The sequence below is a fragment of the Pieris napi genome, chromosome 4 (assembly GCF_905475465.1).
Source record: "Pieris napi chromosome 4, ilPieNapi1.2, whole genome shotgun sequence".
NCBI lineage: Eukaryota > Metazoa > Arthropoda > Insecta > Lepidoptera > Pieridae > Pieris > Pieris napi.
The window spans coordinates 7,830,157-7,848,748 of record NC_062237.1 but is presented as its reverse complement, the minus strand read 5'-3'; the positions used below and the strand labels follow the sequence as shown (position 1 = coordinate 7,848,748).

General features: G+C 33.2%; 1 protein-coding gene across 1 annotated transcript in view; it reads left to right on the top strand.

The window, feature by feature from the left end:
• Positions 1-18,592, top strand: part of LOC125048747 (transducin beta-like protein 2) — an 81,805-nt gene that overhangs the window by 44,078 nt on the left and 19,135 nt on the right. The window contains exon 3 of the mRNA XM_047647604.1: positions 5,119-5,339. Within this exon, the coding sequence (XP_047503560.1) occupies positions 5,119-5,339 (221 nt within the window). The remainder of the gene's footprint in view (positions 1-5,118; positions 5,340-18,592) is intronic.

Sequence of the window (18,592 nt, the reverse complement as noted above, 5' to 3'; positions counted from 1 at the left end):
TTTAAAGATGTAACAGAAATAAAGATTATATTTATTGATTTCGTAATTCTTACAGCTAACATTAATTATATACAACGACAAACAATTATACTAAACTTAATATAGTCAGAGCTGGAATACATAATATATACAACAAAGGTTCAAACATTTACGAAAGGAAAAAATCTATAAAAATTATTAAACACGTACTTAATACCTAATTTGGCTGTGCTGTGTGATAGTGTGGAAGTGAGGGTGTGTATGTGGGGTGTGCTCGTGATGCAGGTGATTTAGTCAAGGCTTAAGGCTCTATCCCAGCACGAATTGCTGTGTCAGTGTCCCGGGGTGGACTGCGGGGCGCAGTGGAGAGCTGGAGCACTGAGGCGCGCCGGCCCGTAATAACAATTAGTTATGTAAAACTAATAAATATATAGTGCAAATTTCAAAATCATGTTCTATATACATACATTTTCTTCATAAAATGAATTCAAAGTGTCAAAAATTAATTATGGATTTTTTTCTATCGAGCGAAGTTATTTAAATCGTGTATCGATCTTTCAATATGGATACATAAACTACTCAACTCCACCATATATTTTTTCCATTCGCCCTACTTCAAGAAACGATGACGAAAAATGGAAAGAAATAATGTACTTTTTTGGAGTTTGGCGACCATATAGGTCCTTAAATAGTGGTTATTTTGCCACCTGGACCGATTAACGTTTTCAGATTTTAAAAATCGTATAAATGGTTCCACAGACCTCACTTTTTGTTTTAAACGATTATTTTATTGCTCACTGTAAAGTGAATGCTCGTTACGTTTTCAAATAGCCATTGCCGATCGACCGTCACTTCAGGTAACCGCCTGAAACCCAAGGCCTTGTTACAGTGACTCAGTTTCGATATCTGCTCTGGTGACCTTTCGCCGGTTCCCGCATTACTGCACGCTCACCTAGTTTATCGATTGTACTCTACAAGTACCAACACAGATTGTTACAATATCTAGAGCAAGAATAATTGTATGACATACGAATACCTTTGATAGTAAGCATATGGAATCAATCATCTTCAATTAAGTTATCGATACCTCAAAACTAAGCAACGAACCAATGGGCCTTTGCCTGAGCGAGGAAGAATTTCCAGATGGAAGAGATTTTACATGGTGATGGATTGATTCTTCTCATTGATTGATGGATGATTAAATAAAGAAATTCTGGCTATATCCTGACTTGGGCTTGGGATTTCACTATATCACACTGTTACTAACCAAATTAAGGCCCAAGCGCTCTTGTTCACGTTAAAATATTTTGCACTGCCGTGATATGAACAACAGTATCATATAAAATTAATATTCTGATCTTGTATAATTGGAATATTTATGTAATACTTAATAATAATATAATCTTACGTGTGTGTATTTTGTCTGGAAATATGTAGAGCGGTAGGTTATCACAAGTTCAAATATTAATTATATTCGAAAGAATCATGTTCAAATATTTTATATAAACATGGGCTAGCGTGGAGCGAATTTTTACGTATTCCAAAATACCCTTCTGTTTACACAGTGAGGTAGGTACGTAGCCTAGAGATGATCACATATGCTTTACAATTAAAAATAAGAAAGGACTCCTTACATGTGTCTTAGCTTTTATTTAAACTTTAAAAGATTTCTTGTATATTTGTTTCTCAAAACAGTGCGATGACATCGTCTCACTTAGCCTCTTTGAACCCACATCCACTTTCACTTTTGTTATGCCCGATAGGTTAACATAAACAGTATTACTGGCACATATCCGCTACTTTGCCTTTATACTTTGGGATTCCAAGTTTCTAAAGTATTCATAAATATTATTTCGTAGTTTCTACATTCATTCAGAGGATTGGCGTAATATACTAGCGTAATTATCAAATTAGATCGGGATTTTTTTTATACGTCATTAAAACAAAAATAAAACACAGTAGTCGTTTTGTTAAAAGTACGATAAGCGATAATTCCTTGAACAAGTGTCAAGACAGTCTTTCTGGCCACGATAGCATACTACTAGGTGTACACACGTAAGAAGTGAAACTTCTTTATGACCTTATTTTTCGAAAAATGATCTACTATATGCAACTTTACAGAAATTGGTTAAATAAAGTTAAATTAGATAAAGTTTAAAAAAAGGCTTTTATCATCATAGACATGAATACAAATACAATTATTTCATTTTACCTTATTACTTACTAGTAAGATTATTACAGAATTTCATTAATTGTAATTATTACTATCATTGTTATCGTTATTATATATTTTTGTTATTAATGCCTTTTAATCTCGTCGGATCAACCGTGGTAGGGACAAGAAAAAGATGGCGCGTAACCGAAAAATGTGACGGTAATTTTTCCATCGCCGATAAAGAAGTTTGACTTCAAAAAGCAACATGGCGCGTAACCGAAAAACGTGACGATTTGCTACAAAATTTCACCCATACGTCGATAAAGAAGTTTCACATCAAAAAGATGGCGCGTAACGGAAAAATGTGACGCGTAACGAAAAAATGTTACACTACATTTTTTTCCAACCCTGATAAAGAAGTTTCACTTCAAAAAATATACTAAGAAGCTACTAGTTAGAGGACATAAGTTAATACTAAATGGCACAAAGGCCATGCACCTGCAAGTCTTCTACAGGTGTTCACGCTAGGGCCGTAATTTTATCATTCAAACTGTCTACAACTCACCTTCATAATGCAAAATACAAAAGTGGCTTTTAGTCTTGAACGTTTATACTTTTTTGTAGACGAATATTTTTAATTTATGGTTACCGTTTTCAATACTAACCGGGTAAAACATATATAAATAACTAGCTGCCCCCGCGAACTTCGTTTCTCCTTAATGTGATTTTACTTAGCCTATTTTTTAGTTCATACCAACATGTAACATTTTGCTATGCTACCCAAAGACTGTTCGGTTTTCCGGAATGAAAACTTTTTAGGGGTTTCTGTGATTTTTTCTCTATATAAACCTCAGAGTTCAAGTCATAAGTTTTTAATTATCAAATAAAAAATAGGGGTTGATCGTAGACGGGTGACAATTAAGAATTATATATATTTTATTTATTTGTATGCTGTATCATAAAAAAATTAAATCAAAAAGTTTTCTCTAAAAATAAAATAAAAATTTAGGAGTGGGACCACCCTTAACATTTTGGGGATGAAAAATAGGTGTTGTGAGATTCTCAGACTTACTGAACATGCATAAAATTTTTCATAAGAATAGTTCCAGCCGTTTCGGAGGAGTATGGGAACGAATATTTTGACACGAGAATTATATAATTATCTATATATATATAAATATATAGATATATTTATATATATCCATCTATATATATAAATATATAGAGATATAAACTTATACGATGGTATAATCCCGTAATTTCTTTTAAATGAATGATATTCGTGTCAATAACTTTATTTTAGTATTAATTTATTCCGTCCGAAGGGATGGAATTCAAGGAATGTAGTTCAAGGTCATAAGGTCGCACTAAACATTGGAAAGTGGACCCTTAAGCTACGTATATTATAAATTAATTACTATAATTATTAGTTGTTCACACATGTATGTAATATCATTGAAGTATGTCGGTCATTACTGGCTCGCTCAACCCACCATGTGTTTTTCAGCTACTGGAGTATTAAATACTAACGTGAATTACCTCTATATTAGATCAAGAAGAAAAATCTTACAGCGATTACGCACAGTACTAAGATTTTTCATACAAATATTTGACGCAGACGCTAAACTTGTTTAAACGCATGTTTGGGCTGGAGGCTACAAAAACGTCATTCAATTATTAAGTTAAAGTAATTTGATTGCATATACATATTTCTCGAATTTTTAATCAGTTTACCCATTGTTATAAAACTTGTGGGTGAATTTAAGGTCAAAATGTACAAGGTTGACATTAAGCTTACTGTCATGGCTCAGATGCATTTTGACATTGTGTACACGTCAATCAATCAAGATAAAAAATGCACCTTTTTTGGTGTGTCGAGGATGGCTATATTCGGTTGATTGACGGTCGGAGGGTAGGTGTGTAAATAATATAATAAATAACTACAATTTGAAAAACATAGAAATTTGTTTATTATTCATACAGGTGGTATTAATGGATTACGAAATAAATAAATAAAACAAGAACTATTTTAACTTGAATGTGAATAACACTGTCATAGTTCGTTCTAAATGCTTTTTGACTAGTGTGTTTCTTCATCGCAATAATAATAATAATAAAAATATTAAAGCACAATATAATAAGGTCTTATCGTTCATAACACTATAACATGAATATATAGCAGGCCAAAAGATTTGCTTGTTAACAGAACAATGCTAGGAATTGCAATCCGTGCAGCTCGAAAACAAAATAAACAATTTCCCTATTCACTGTTTTCTCCCTTTTTGAAAATAAACATAACAAAACGTTCTTTAACTAAGGCTTTTTAAGGATTTTTATTTATAACTAGTAGACTCGGCCAAGCGTTGCTGTGGCTAAGATTTTTGTTATATATCATAGTAGTAAACTATTCAAGAGAAACGGCATGAGAACACCAATCCACCATGCTTTTTTGGTGGTTATGCCAATAAATTGTAGCTTATGTGAAACGTTGGTATTTTTTTTGATAAGGATCAATAGTCAATACCTAGGTACGAATAAAGAGCCTTTTCTAGCGGTGGTATTTTAATTAAAAAAAAATAATAAAAGGACGCTTATTGTGACGTAACTATAAAAGATAGAGACATGCTGTCTTGAAATTTTTTATAGATAGTGATCTGTCCTGAAAAATTTAAATACATGAATTTGTTCTATAATTAATAGTTTTCGCAGCGCACGCGATTGAAGGAAGTTTATTTTTTATTTTTTTACACCTTGGGTTAGATTATTCAAGTTTTAGTAAGCATCCCTATTTTTTTTTGAAAATGAAACATAGCCTATGTCACTCGGGAATAGTGTAGCTTGCCAACGGTGAAAGAATTTTTGAAATCGGTCCAGTAGTTTCGGAGCCCATTCATTTCAAACAAACAAATAATCAAATCTTTCCTCTTTATAATATTAGTATAGATTTAGATATAATAATACAAAAATAATATAAAACTTTACAGATGGATCGGTCATTTTATGGGAAATTCGTGATCTGAACAGCAAAGAACACAGAAATATAAGAGTTAATATTGAGTTTGACTACGCGTCACACATCGCCTGGAGCCCTGACTCCAAGGGTTTCGTTGTTCATACAGTTCAAGAAAACCACATCATGGGCTACAAGGTTGAGAAGAAGAAAGATCTCATCGTTTCTGTTTCGCATGCCATCAGTTTTGACAAGGTAAGAGATAATAATTATTTATTGTCATAAACTGAGGAGCCTGTGACTTCCCATCTACATTTATAATAAATTGTGATACAATTTTAATATATCGAAAACACAGTTCAATAATATAAATAGTAATTTTCTAAGAGTCAATGGTTCAGCGATGCTTAGCCTGGAGGTCGGTGGATCTAAAGGCTTCTAATCTCGATACAGTAAGGTTTTTGTTAATAACGATAAGTATGCTAACCTATTTGTCAAATTAAGAAAATAATGGAGGTAAGAATAGCACATGTAATGTCTACCTCCACACGGACAGGCGGAAATGGCATTGTAGTATGAAGATAGGATGTCCACTTGCCTCGGTCATATGTGAAAGTACGATTATATGCCGTAAAAAGTCAATTTCTAGGAAAAGGGACAATAGATACTGCCCTGCAGTTTAGCTTCTCGGCTTAGATTATAGGAATCTATTGAAACTATATACTATGCAATTAGCAGGCTTAATAAAAAAACTAGAATACTCCTTGTTTATTTTTTGAGTAATGAAGGTCAATAAGAGAGTTCTAATCATATGTATACACGGTCAATAAGACAGACTATACATATGATTATATTTTTCTATGTTGAATAATAATGAGTTTTATAAACATTTGATAACATGTAAATATTATGTTTATATGAGAAGGATATCTATCACTACGACTTATTTCAATGTCATATGTCGTTAATTGTTTCCGGAAAATAACCAAATTTAATGTAAACAACTAAACCGGTTTAATGAGAAAAAATATAAGATGAGCCTCTAATATTATTAACAAACCTCGCCATCTTATTTTACGGTCAGTAAATATTGTCACAGTTTACTCATTGTCAGTTGTGAAAGCGATGGTGATCTATCTAATGCTAGACAGTGGAACATAGATATGTTTTCTATTTGCTGTAGCGCATAGCGCTGTAGCGTCTTGTACTAATAATATAAACTAGTCGACAGGCTAGTTAAGCCTAAAATAATCCAAATTGTTACTTAGCCAAAACATGAAGAAAAATCCTGTCAAAGCCCACGAACAGAGTATTCTTCACAACGTGAATGTAGAGGCTGGTGCGAAGAATCTAGCCTTCTCACTTAGTGTTAGAGAAGGAACAAGGAAAGAAGGAACTGGGAACATAAGTGCTAAGTTTATTAGACAGTTCTTTAAAGACACTAGTGAGTGAGAAAGACACTAGTGAGTGAGAAGACACTAGTGAGTGGACTGTCAATTAAGTAAAAATCGCTAGTATTGAATTTTTTTTTATAGAACGAGGGGCAAACGGGCAGGAGGCTCACCTGATGTTAAGTGATACCGCCGCCCATGGACACTTTCAATGCCAGAGGGCTCGCGAGTGCGTTGCCGGCCTTTTAAGAATTGGTACGCTCTTTTCTTGAAGGACCCTAAGTCGAATTGGTTCGGAAATACTTCAGTGGGCAGCTGGTTCCACATAGTGGTGGTGCGCGGCAAAAACTGCCTTGAAAAACGTTCAGTTGTGGAACGGCGGACGTCGAGGTGATACGGGTGGTATTTTAGACTATAACTGTTTATTAGCTTAAATAAGTACATTACAGTAGAATTACATAAAAAAAGGCGGAAACTAAGATAAATATTTCTAAAGTCTAGATAATACTACTTATTACTCTACAACTTAGGAATTATAAGTTTAACGCTGGATGTTTAAGACCTTTTTACATATTCTATATAAAATACAAGTACATATTTACTATATATATATGCAAAATCGTAACCTGATTAAATTAGCCCACTAAAAGTGACATGTGCTAAGTCGTTATGCGCACATAATACAGCCGCATTTTCTTGGCACACTTTTACTTTCGGTTTCACTGTGAATAGTTGCGCACTGCGATTGTATGACACGCAGTTTTTGTTGTTTATGTGGCAATGTATGGTGACAAACTCTGATGTACTACTTAAATAACTCAGTTGGTGTTCATTCCCGGCTTCTAGGGACGGCTATTTTGATTAATTATGTATTAGTAGACATGGTATTGCGGACTGTTGATGTCTCTTAAAAAAGTGTAGAACATCACTTTAACGCAGCGTGCGCAATATAGGGATTTTATTGGAATTTTTTACGGATGAACTTCTTGAAAATTTTCAAAAGCCTATTTATTCATCAGGGATAATGTAGGTTTCTAATGGTGAAAGATTTTTCAAATCGGTGCAGTAGCATTGCATATTCGCGCAAAAAAACAATCAAATATTTCTTTGCAACTTTATGTACATACTTTTCGCAAGCAGTAAAATTTGACCAAGTTAATAGAAAAATGTCTTATTCCATTGCATAATAATAGCAATGAAATACCTATCAGCCGTAATCCGAGTTCATTAAATTATTTCTAACTGTAGTTTTACTAAAGAACCGTGCAACTTAACTGCGAAATATATAGAGCGTTTACGGAAGCTTTGAGCAGAGAAGCTTTTGATTGTGTGCATGTAAATCCTGACTTAAATAGCCGTTAATGGATAAAATAATATATTAACAAAAGTTTAGTTAATCCGGACGATTCAAATATTGATATGACTTTGATTTGGGTTTTACTCACCGCTTCGGGCCAAGAATCGAAGGCTACCACCGGCTAATGTGTTATGTTAGTTATTTCGACTATGTATTTGCGTGTTGTTCCCACGAGAATGTAAGTGCGTGCTCCTATTTCACCATACCTCCACTGATAGAGGACAAATCTTTGTTATAAACTTATTTTATTATGATTAATTAACTATTGATTGCAGCTCCTTACACTCATTGTGTAAAACAAAAAACTTGGCGATTAAAAAGAGTGGCGGAGAGTTTATTGCCAGTTCCTCACTTCCGTTCTACGCCCTTGATTTGAGAACTGGCAGTTAATGTAAAATTAGAAGCTCTAAATATATATTTCTTTCTTGACGTTCATAAGTGTACATTGTTTTACCTATAAATAAATGATTTTGACAAGGAGACGAAAATGCTTAGGTGGTCTGGCCATGTAGAACGTATGAATGAGAAGCGGTTAACAAGTAAGATATACAAGGAAACCCTGGGTAGTGAAGTCAAGTTGGGTAGGCCGTACATACCTGGACCAAATTCAGGAGATACTAGAGAAGGGACAAGTCCATCCATATCCGACGAGCATGCGTGGTGAAAGTCATGATGGAGTGGATGAAGCGAGAGAGGTATGTCAAGACTTTAGCAAGTGGAGTTGTCTCTGTCTACCCCTTCGAGAAAAAGGCGTGATAATATAAATAAATAAAATATATTTTTGTGGTAATTCTACATACATTACACATGAATATTTTCAACTATAATATGATTACATCATCATTTTAATTTGTCATGATAGTTTTGAGGTAGGTCATAATTTTAAATTATTTGGCCTGTTTTAAATTATTTGTTACATTTACATATTGTATGTATGTTATATCGTAGAGTTACATTAGCTTTCTTAGTAATGACAGGTGATAGAATAATGATACGTTTAAAAGATTCTGTAGTGCTATTCTGAATTGCGCCGATCTAGGAAAGCTATTTCTCGTCAGGAACTTTACTATAATTTAATCGCTTGTAGTTATAGATATATATATATATATATATATATATATATATATGATATAAATGACAGCTATATAATTAGGTCCAAAATTAATGTCTCGTCAATAGCACGTGTTTCGATCATAAATATAGGTTACGTAGATATATAAATACATATTATGTATCACAATGTGATAAAGTACTGAGGATAAACTCTTTAAATTATTTACCGTCAATTCTTCGTTAAATCGATCAACTATGTTAACAATTTTATTCCTTTGTATATAACAAAGGGCAAACCGGCAGGAGGCTCACCTAATGTGAGTGATACCGCCGCCTATAGACACTCTCAATACCAATCGCGAGTGCGTTGCCGGCCTTTAAAACACCGATACTTAAAAACCAACTGATTATTTGAAAATAATTCTAATTTTAATAGTCCTGCTGTGTAGCATTTCCTTAACATTGTATTGAAGGTCACGACTAGTAAACATTTGTAACCAAACGTTTCTAACACGAGTACGCAAATATTTGATGTTTATAGAAACGTTACTCGTGTACTTAGCTAGTTTGAAACATAATATTTTGATGTCAAATTAATGCGGCGAAATTATAAGTCTTTTAACAGAATTACTTTTCACGAATTCTTTGCTCGCTCACGGTATTAAAGTCCCTTATAGGATGCAAACAAGTCTCGAGGGTCGCCCATAAGACGCTACAACCGCAGTCCATAGACACTCATTTAGTCAATGTAATTAAATAAATTTTTTTTTAAATGGCAATAGTTTTGCGCATCTCCTTCCTTTGTTACAAATGTCATTAAATCCATAACGAGGTCGTCTTATCAAAAACACGCTAAAATCAGGTCATCGTACGTACAATGTCACAGAGGATTTAAATGTTTCCGTTTTGAATTTTATGTATTCATTACTTTTGGGTAAATATATTTTTAATTAACTTATTTGGATAAAGAAAAGAAAATATTGTTTAAACAATGGGTTTATATCTTTAATCATTAATAAAAAAATAGATGAAAATTTTATTTTGTAACAAAGATATAACTTTGCATTGGTTGTTTTGATAATTGTATGCGCGTGGATTGTATCTGGTTTCGATATGCGTAAAGCATACACATCGCATTGATAATACATAATGAGTAATGGTTAATGCGTCACAGATATTAGAATTTGTAAACATGATTTACATAACTAAAATTATTAAAGGTTATGTTTTGTTTTTCTCCTCTTACGTTAACCTTTATCCAGGTATAAATATAACATCTTTAAGAGGCAAATGATCCTAGCTTTGAAATGTTCATTTTTTCTTTTTATATTATGATGAATTTATTTTAATGTTACGATAAACTTTTTGGAGCTTGTCTTTGAATAAATAAGTGCTGCTTGATCATAGGACATAGGAGGATTTCTGTCTTGTCCATTTTTATTTTGTATTGTATAGATCACGATTATTATTTGATACAGTATTCAAAACTTTTATCTATCTATATATATGAATTAATTAATTCCTGTTCGTCCTAAAACTCGATTATGGCTGGACCGATTTGGCTAATTATGATCTTGAAGTATTTGTGGAAGTTAAGAGGAAGGTTTAAACGATGGGAAACATAAATAATAAGTAAAGAAAAGTTCTAAAAACTACAATAGAATTTTCCAGTTAAAACTTTTCGTAACTAGCCTCTCTAAAGCTATAAGTTTATGTCTTGTCTTTTTAGTAATAAAAAATCGTGACCTGGTTGTCATATTAATAGATGTCTTCAAAAAGTTGTGTTTCATAGCTGTATGTGTTCAGATCACTTTGGTCTGGTTTAAAAGATTTGCAATAAGTTTTTACACAAATATTTGTAGGTGATACGAAGTTCACCAGGTTCACACATTAAAATTTATTTTGATACTGTGTTTAAATTTTTTGTATTTTACTTAATTACGACAAAATTTAACTTTAATTTAAAATATAGGTTTAAAAAAACCCACATTTTGTAATGCCCTCACCGTCCTTTAAGCGTGGCAATGACATTTTTTGTTTCGGTAGATAAGTGTGCAAAAAGTTAATTGATTTTTCCACCTTCATTGTGAATTCACTTAAGATAACTTTTTTAGATTTAACTTTACGATTTGCAGAAAATTTGTTAAGCGGAAGCAATCACTAGTACTAAAGGCCGATTTACATTATCTTAGTGTTTAGGAGAGTGCTTTAGGATAGTACTTTAGTTGAAACATGTAAACGCTACTTGCTTTAGTAAACGCTACGCTAAAGAACTTGCCTTTCAAGTTGTACTAAAGCACTCTCCTAAACACTAAGATAATGTAAATCGGCCTTAACATTGTCTTTCACGTCGATGGCTGTTTTATAGTATCCTCAAGGAATTAGAGGTAGTGGTATAAGGTTTTTTCATACGTAGAACGGAAATAATTACTGAAGGTCATGTGGGTAAACTATTATTTCTGACACACAAGCTAATCTATGCTTAGACAGTTTCTTATACGTAAAGTTCATCTAATAGGTCCTCAAAAAATGAGCATTAGGGAAGTATGGGTCCATGGGCTGCGATGGACTTTTTGGGCGTCTCGGCTTTTGCTCATCCTATAAGAAAAATGTCGAATTCCGTAAAAGCCATTCTTTTCGTATAAATATTTGTATCCAATCATTCACCTATCTGCCTCTTTTCATCACAGCGTGAACAGAATTTGACAGAAAGAGACGAGAGAATAGAGTGCATTCAGACTTATGTATGAAGAGTATGAGGTTGTTTTGTGTCATGATGCCTTGCGAAAATTAATTTTTAGTTCATCACACTTCGTGAGTTCAATGCATCGCACCGATATCAATGACCTTACGTATGATAAGAGTAATCAGAATGACCAATCTGTACGATTACTCAAGGTTGCCACATTATATGCTAACGGTTGTTGCTTAATAAGAAATATTTATAATTTATTCTATGTATTAAGGTGTTTTGGATGATTTATATCGAACTTAGCTAGGTAACGCATGGTGTATGAAAACTACTGAATGAATTCTCGATAAAACATTAAAAACTTCAACTTCTTAAACTTCAATCCGGTAAAAAAGTGTTTTCTTTAAAAACATTATTTTTCGATTTGGAACTTGTGTTTGAAATTAATCAACGTTATTCTATGTAATTTAAATTTAAAAAAAAGTGAGTAGTATCTGTTTCGTGATCATTTGTTTTCTTCTAATAGAGAGGTAGGTCTGCCTGACACTCGCCGTTGACTTATTTCTCTCGACTTTTGTCACGATGCTTCACCGTATGAGCGAGTGTTAAATGCGCGCATTGACAGAAAGTCCATTGGTGCACAGCCGGGATTCGAAGTTACGACCTCAGGGATAACATACACACGATGATGCCAGTAGGTACTTCTCAGTTAAAACAGATAATTATGAAAATATATTTATTTTATGTAATTATTTTGTATTGTTAAACTTTTATTATTATCAACGAATTAACTACGCTAAGATCTACTTAAAATATTTGTGGGAATTTGATCCTCACAATAGCACGAAAACTAAGATTTTCATACATTTATTACGCGTTTAATACGTTAAACGGCAATAAGCTTCTTAATACAACCTTACCGTACTTATAAATCAATACTTTTTTAAACTACCCTCTTGTACTTAGTCCATAGAACGCGAAAATGCGTTCTAGGTTCAAACATTTGCTTCGACCATATAACTGTATACGGAAATTATTAACAAAGTAGGTGATGCTCTTTTGTTTTTTGAACATTTGTCATCGCAAATAAACAGAGCGTGCAAAACTGTATCTAATTTATGCATTTAGGTTTTGTTATTAGTTTTTTGCACATACTAAAACAGGTAATTGCTTACATCGTTTACTAAAATCATTCGATAGAGAATCGAGGACATATAAAGCGGTTTTTAAGAGCGGTATTTACTTTACAATTATATAATTATTTAAACAAATATGTTTGCGACACCACTACTATCTATAGAGGCATATAGAATTGGTTCGGAAATATGTACATAGGTATTACCGAACCTAAAATACCGGCTACGCACTTGCGAGCCTTTTTGCAATGTGAGTGTCCATTGGCCAAGTGATACCGCCACTTAAAATCAGATGACGGTCCGGCCCGTTTGCTTTCTGTTCAAAAAACTAAGAAAGCATAATTTGTATTACATATTGAATATATGATGCGATAATGTCTTGGCCTTTTCGCCAAAATAAACGTATATATAGTATATAGATAGTTCTGTCTCTAATTCAGATAAATAATGAAAAAGTTGCATATTATGTACTTATTACACACATGTACAACTTACTTATTGTAGAATTCTAGTTTACGTTCTTCTAACTAAGTGTGCTAGAAGTGTTCATACCTACTGTTGCGAAGAAGGGTTGAATGAAATGTTTGTTTCTACAAACTCTCTAACAGAGATGTTTTCAGCGATCTGAAAATGAGATTTATGACCGTTTAAAGAAAGGCTATATCACATACCAGAATAATTTTTCAGGTTATTTCAGAACAAGTGGCGTTTCAGGCATTGTCAGGAATGGTTGTATTTATTTGATGAAGGAACATTCTAGGATGAACTTTCTAGGTCTGGTGCAAGGATTGAATCAGAGGAAAGATCAGAAACTTCTCGAAGATTCTAGAACGCCGTGAAGTGATGTTGATTTTTTAAAACAAGCCCTTTTAGATTTACGGTGTAAGCTACCTCGTGACAATACTTTATGGCATAAACGATAGAGCTGTTTAATATTCACTTTGATAATAGAAGAGCCATTATAATAACGTCCATAACTACAAGGTTACTATAACCCGTGTTGAATTTCAATTGCTAATGACCTGATTACAAGTGTATATAGATAGAACATGATAATTCTGAAGTAGACGCAAACAATATACGAAATTTTTGTTTTGAATCGATTTATTTTGCGTAGGTTTAGAGTTCCTGGCATTAAAATAACGTTATTTTATTATTTTACCGCGTTTTTCTCATAGACAATCCGGCAATCCTCTCTTGCTTCTACCCTTTATGAACATTTACACTTGACGGTGTAATAATGTTGCTTATTGCTTAAAAAATAATTTGAATAAGATAACTTAGCTACCACATTGTCTATGCTTGAAAACGAAATGCATTTTCGAGAATTCCTACAAAAAATTAATACGTTCATGTATTATTATTTTTGAGAGTTTTGTTTACTTTTGCTAACAAAAGGAGGAGAGGGGGGGGGCATAAATTGCAGTAAATCTGCTTACGTAATATTTGAACGACCGCATTACGGTAAATATTTCTGAGGTTGTTAGGTCGTGGTCACTGGCGCACCTATTTGTACTTTAATTAATGCGAAATCATTATCCTAACCTCCTTTGATATTAAGATACAGTCTCTGTGGCTTACGAATGTCGTGACGAAGAATCTTTGGTTCCCGGTGAAACAAAATTATTACCTTAAAAAAAAAAAGAATAGGAATTTTATTGGGCTGATAAAGCAGTGAATTAAATCTTTGCTAAATTACCTAAGTAAGTTATTACTCGTAATTTCTCTGAATAGCGTATAAACAACTACTAGCAGCTGATCACTTGTTTTGCAAAAATAAACTCGTAAATATGAAAGCCAATGTGTTGATATAAAAATAGTAGTATTTCATGAATGAAAGTAAACAATATATAAACATTAAATGTTTTGAGGCCGGGACGTTGCTCCGCTTCTGTATTTATTTTCGGAAATGCTAAATTCACTTTGTATACTGCGTAGTTCTCAAATGTACTGAAATTAGCCGCGAGGAGCACGCGCAGGCTCTGTCATGTAGATTTTTACAGTGGGTATTGTAAAGATGAATTCACACTTTTTTATACAAATTACAATACAATTTAAGAATAAAAGCATATGTGCGAACGAACTGCCTGAGCGCTTTTCCAATTCACCGGAAATAAGGAAATATGTAATTGATACAAAAACCGTTTAAGTTATTTTGTTTCAAAAAAGAGTACTTTTGTTCGAACGAGTGTTCGTCTCTGTCTTTCCAATTGTGTTTACGCTATAAAAGAGTAAGAGCACATACAGTGATACCAAATTCAATGTAACGTATAATTGTTTTTATCGAACAAAGGCTATGTAATCCATAAAATTGGAATATAGAGAAAATATGCCCAGTCTTTTATTTGTGTATGTATCACGCTATATTTATATTAAATGAATAGACTCTGTTTAAAACGTAAATCAATTTTTTGTTCGATACAAAGGAACGAATCGTTGCTTTGATTTCCAATAAGTTTTCTTGTAAAATGTCACGATATAGATGTTATTTTTTACATAGAATTTTATATACAATAATTTTTAATTTCTTGGTTAATTGATGAATCAATTACAATTACAGTTACAGTAACTAAGACGAGTAAAAACCTTTTGGTCGTTTTGATGAAATGAAACAGACCCAAAAATGTGCCTCATTAGACTTATAATAAATACAGTATAAGCAATAGTGCTAAATACTTATATCACTGCTATAGGTATAGATAATATCCTAGCTCTTCATTCAATAAATGTTTTGTCTGTGCGATTGATAGTAGTTTTTAATTTCATTTGTTTATTTTAAATAAGGGTAAAGGAAAAGATTGGGTGACCGACATGTCTCAGACCCAAAAATCGCTGCTTGCCTATTTAAAAAAAAAAACGAAACTGAAATGTGTACCAAGACCAAGGGTTGTATGTAGCTCTATATTATTTAAAAGAACAAAGTTAACTCATTTCTCGATAGCATTTCGAAGCTAACATTTAAGTCGTAACATAAGGTTTACAAAATTTGATTTGTGATTTTCCTAATTATAATTCTAGTAATATCTGGTTATTTCACGAAATAAGCTGATTTAAATTGATATATAATTGTCTCGATTCGTTAATGCTATTGCGTTTCCTGGTTTGTTGTTTCATCATTAGTGATGCAACTGTAACTAGTTATGACAATTAACTGCGGTTTTTACTTAACGTTACAGATGATACGATGTTATGGTTAATTTATTTCATCATTAAATGAAACATCTGTTCTACTTCCATTGCCGTGGTCACTGATATAAACATACGCTATCTATAGCTTAATACCAGACATAATATTTTGGAAATAAATAGAGTGTATTCGCAAAACCGACATTGAATGTTACGGTTTATATATTATGTATAATTACTAACCTAACCATTTACAATAAAACAAAACACGAAATTTCCAAGCTCTCGCGATCATACCGAAAAATTTCACCAAAGACCACAATTTGAAACAAAAAACCAACGTTTGCCAAAAGATAGGCTCGAAAAGTAATCAGCTGTTGTCTTGACCGCCATCTTGTTTGACATTTCAGACACGCTGGCTTTCGGTCAGACAGAAGTTAAACGTTTTCGACGCTGCCTTATTTAAATCAAAAAGCTGCGAGTTCATTGAATATCGATCTTTAATTAAGTGTCTAGAGATTCAATTAACACTCTGATTTAACTACTTTACTGCGACAGATAGACTAGATGTTTAAACTACAACTGTAAGGCACACACAGTTTTTGTAGACTTATAGTCGCATATCGCTTAAATCTAATATATAAAAGTGACTTCTAACAATTAGAATACGATAACACACACTAACAAGCATCCTGATTTTCAAAATCTAGGCATACAAAGGTTATGAGATAAATGCGAATTTGCCTTACAATAAACAGATCACGGTATTGACACTTAATCCTTGGCACTCAGATCAAGGGCTTTTGCGAATACAATAATATTATTCTAATTGGTATATCTTAGTTTTGGACAGCGGTTAGAAAAGGTAAACATTATTGTAATCCTGGTTATTATAGATAGATTTTTGTATTACAATAAATAATAATTCAGTGGCGCTACAACCTTGCTTGTAAGATAGCATCAGTTTCTTTGATTTGTTCTTAGCCTTCTGTCTGCCACATGTAGATTTTTGGATTTGAGACATGCCGGTTTCCTCGCGATGATCACGTCACCGTAAGTTAGAGTGTTAAATGTGCACATAGAAAGTCCATCGGAGCACAGCTGAGGATCGAACTTAAGACCTCAGGGTCAGAGTTGCTCGCTGAAACCATTAGGCCAACACTTCTTCTAACTATGTAAGATCTCATTCTGTATAGACTCGCGGCAGCTTCTCCAAGAAATCAGCATTGTATTTACCGTAGTATATCTGTTTCGGTTCAATCGTTAAGCTTGAAGGTGTACCTTACTGCGGTCAAAGAGAGTCTGATCGAGAAGGCCGGAAACGCGCTTGAAAGTCTTTCAGGTGTCCATAAACAAGAGTCAGTTAATTCTAAGTTTATGTCTTTTTTTGTCAGCCGTCGTTTGTCTTCTGTTTCGTAAAACGCATTTATAATGTCCTTGCCCAATGCTTATCATAATACTAATATGAAACCGCATCGGATGCGTTGCGTGTAACATCGTGCTTTTGTCTTTGTCTGACACAAATTATTCTCTTAACAAAAGCATTAAAAAATCCTGAATAGACAGCCCTGAACCAGTAATAGTTGTTGTAATTAATAATCTTTTGAAATTGCGTATTATTTTTAATCTTACTTAAGTCTATTATAATGATTGAGCTCGTTTATAAGGTACATGGATAACAGTATTTTTACAACGTTTTATGATGTGGTATTAAAGGTTTCTTTTTTCATAGAACAGGGATTAAACGGGCAAAAGCTCGACTCGTCGGATGTTAAGAGATACCGTCCATGAACGCTCACACTACCAGAAGGCTCGCAAGTCCGTTGCCGACCTTTGAAACTATATAATGTAGACCAAATTTCATGGTGGTCACGTGTATGAGTTATATACATGTCAAGGTCAAAAATTAAATGATATATTTTTATTTATAATTTCCTTGTATTGGTGGACTACCAATTGAAAAAACTTTAATTACGTATGAAAACATAAATGTTTATTTCAAAAGTTTACAAGTATTTGTCATTTATACAAATCATATTTCCCAATGACTTATTAAACAGCCAACGGTCGTAAAACAAGGAATTACTCATTGCATTTGGTTATTGCCATGTCAACGGTAAATAAAGCCGTTCATGACCCCAATATGCTCACCAGAAATGGTGTGAGCATATTATGAACTGAGTCACTTACAATGTATTGAGACATTGTAATATTAGGCTATTGATGACTAATCTCGGGACAATGAGGTTCCAATATTTAAATGAAGACAAAGGTTAGCGTAGATAACAAAACATTTTAGTGATAAGAGATCTTAATTTAAATAAAAATGTTGGCATTTTATTTTGAGTATTTTTGGTTATTTCTGGTTGCTAGTGGGAAAATTTACACAATCTTTAGTTATTTTCTATATAATACATAGATCTTATCTTTGTATCGCTGAATCAGAATTATAATCATAATTGAGCTTTAGGAGCTATTGATCAATTACCAACTACCCCAATTAATTACCCCTACGCCGCTTGAGTTTAAAAGGCAACATTATTTTGTACCCTTTACTCCAAAATCTAACGGGGAAGTTTTCACAAATTTCCTGTCCTCGCCTGTGCTTTGGCAAAGGCACTATTCGTTGACATCTACATCAATATTTACATCTCCGACTCCCTTCATATTAAGAAACACCTACGGATTAAGCGGAACAGTAGCACTGCGTTGGCTTCGGTGCATTGGTACAGTGCAATCTATTTATAGTAAGA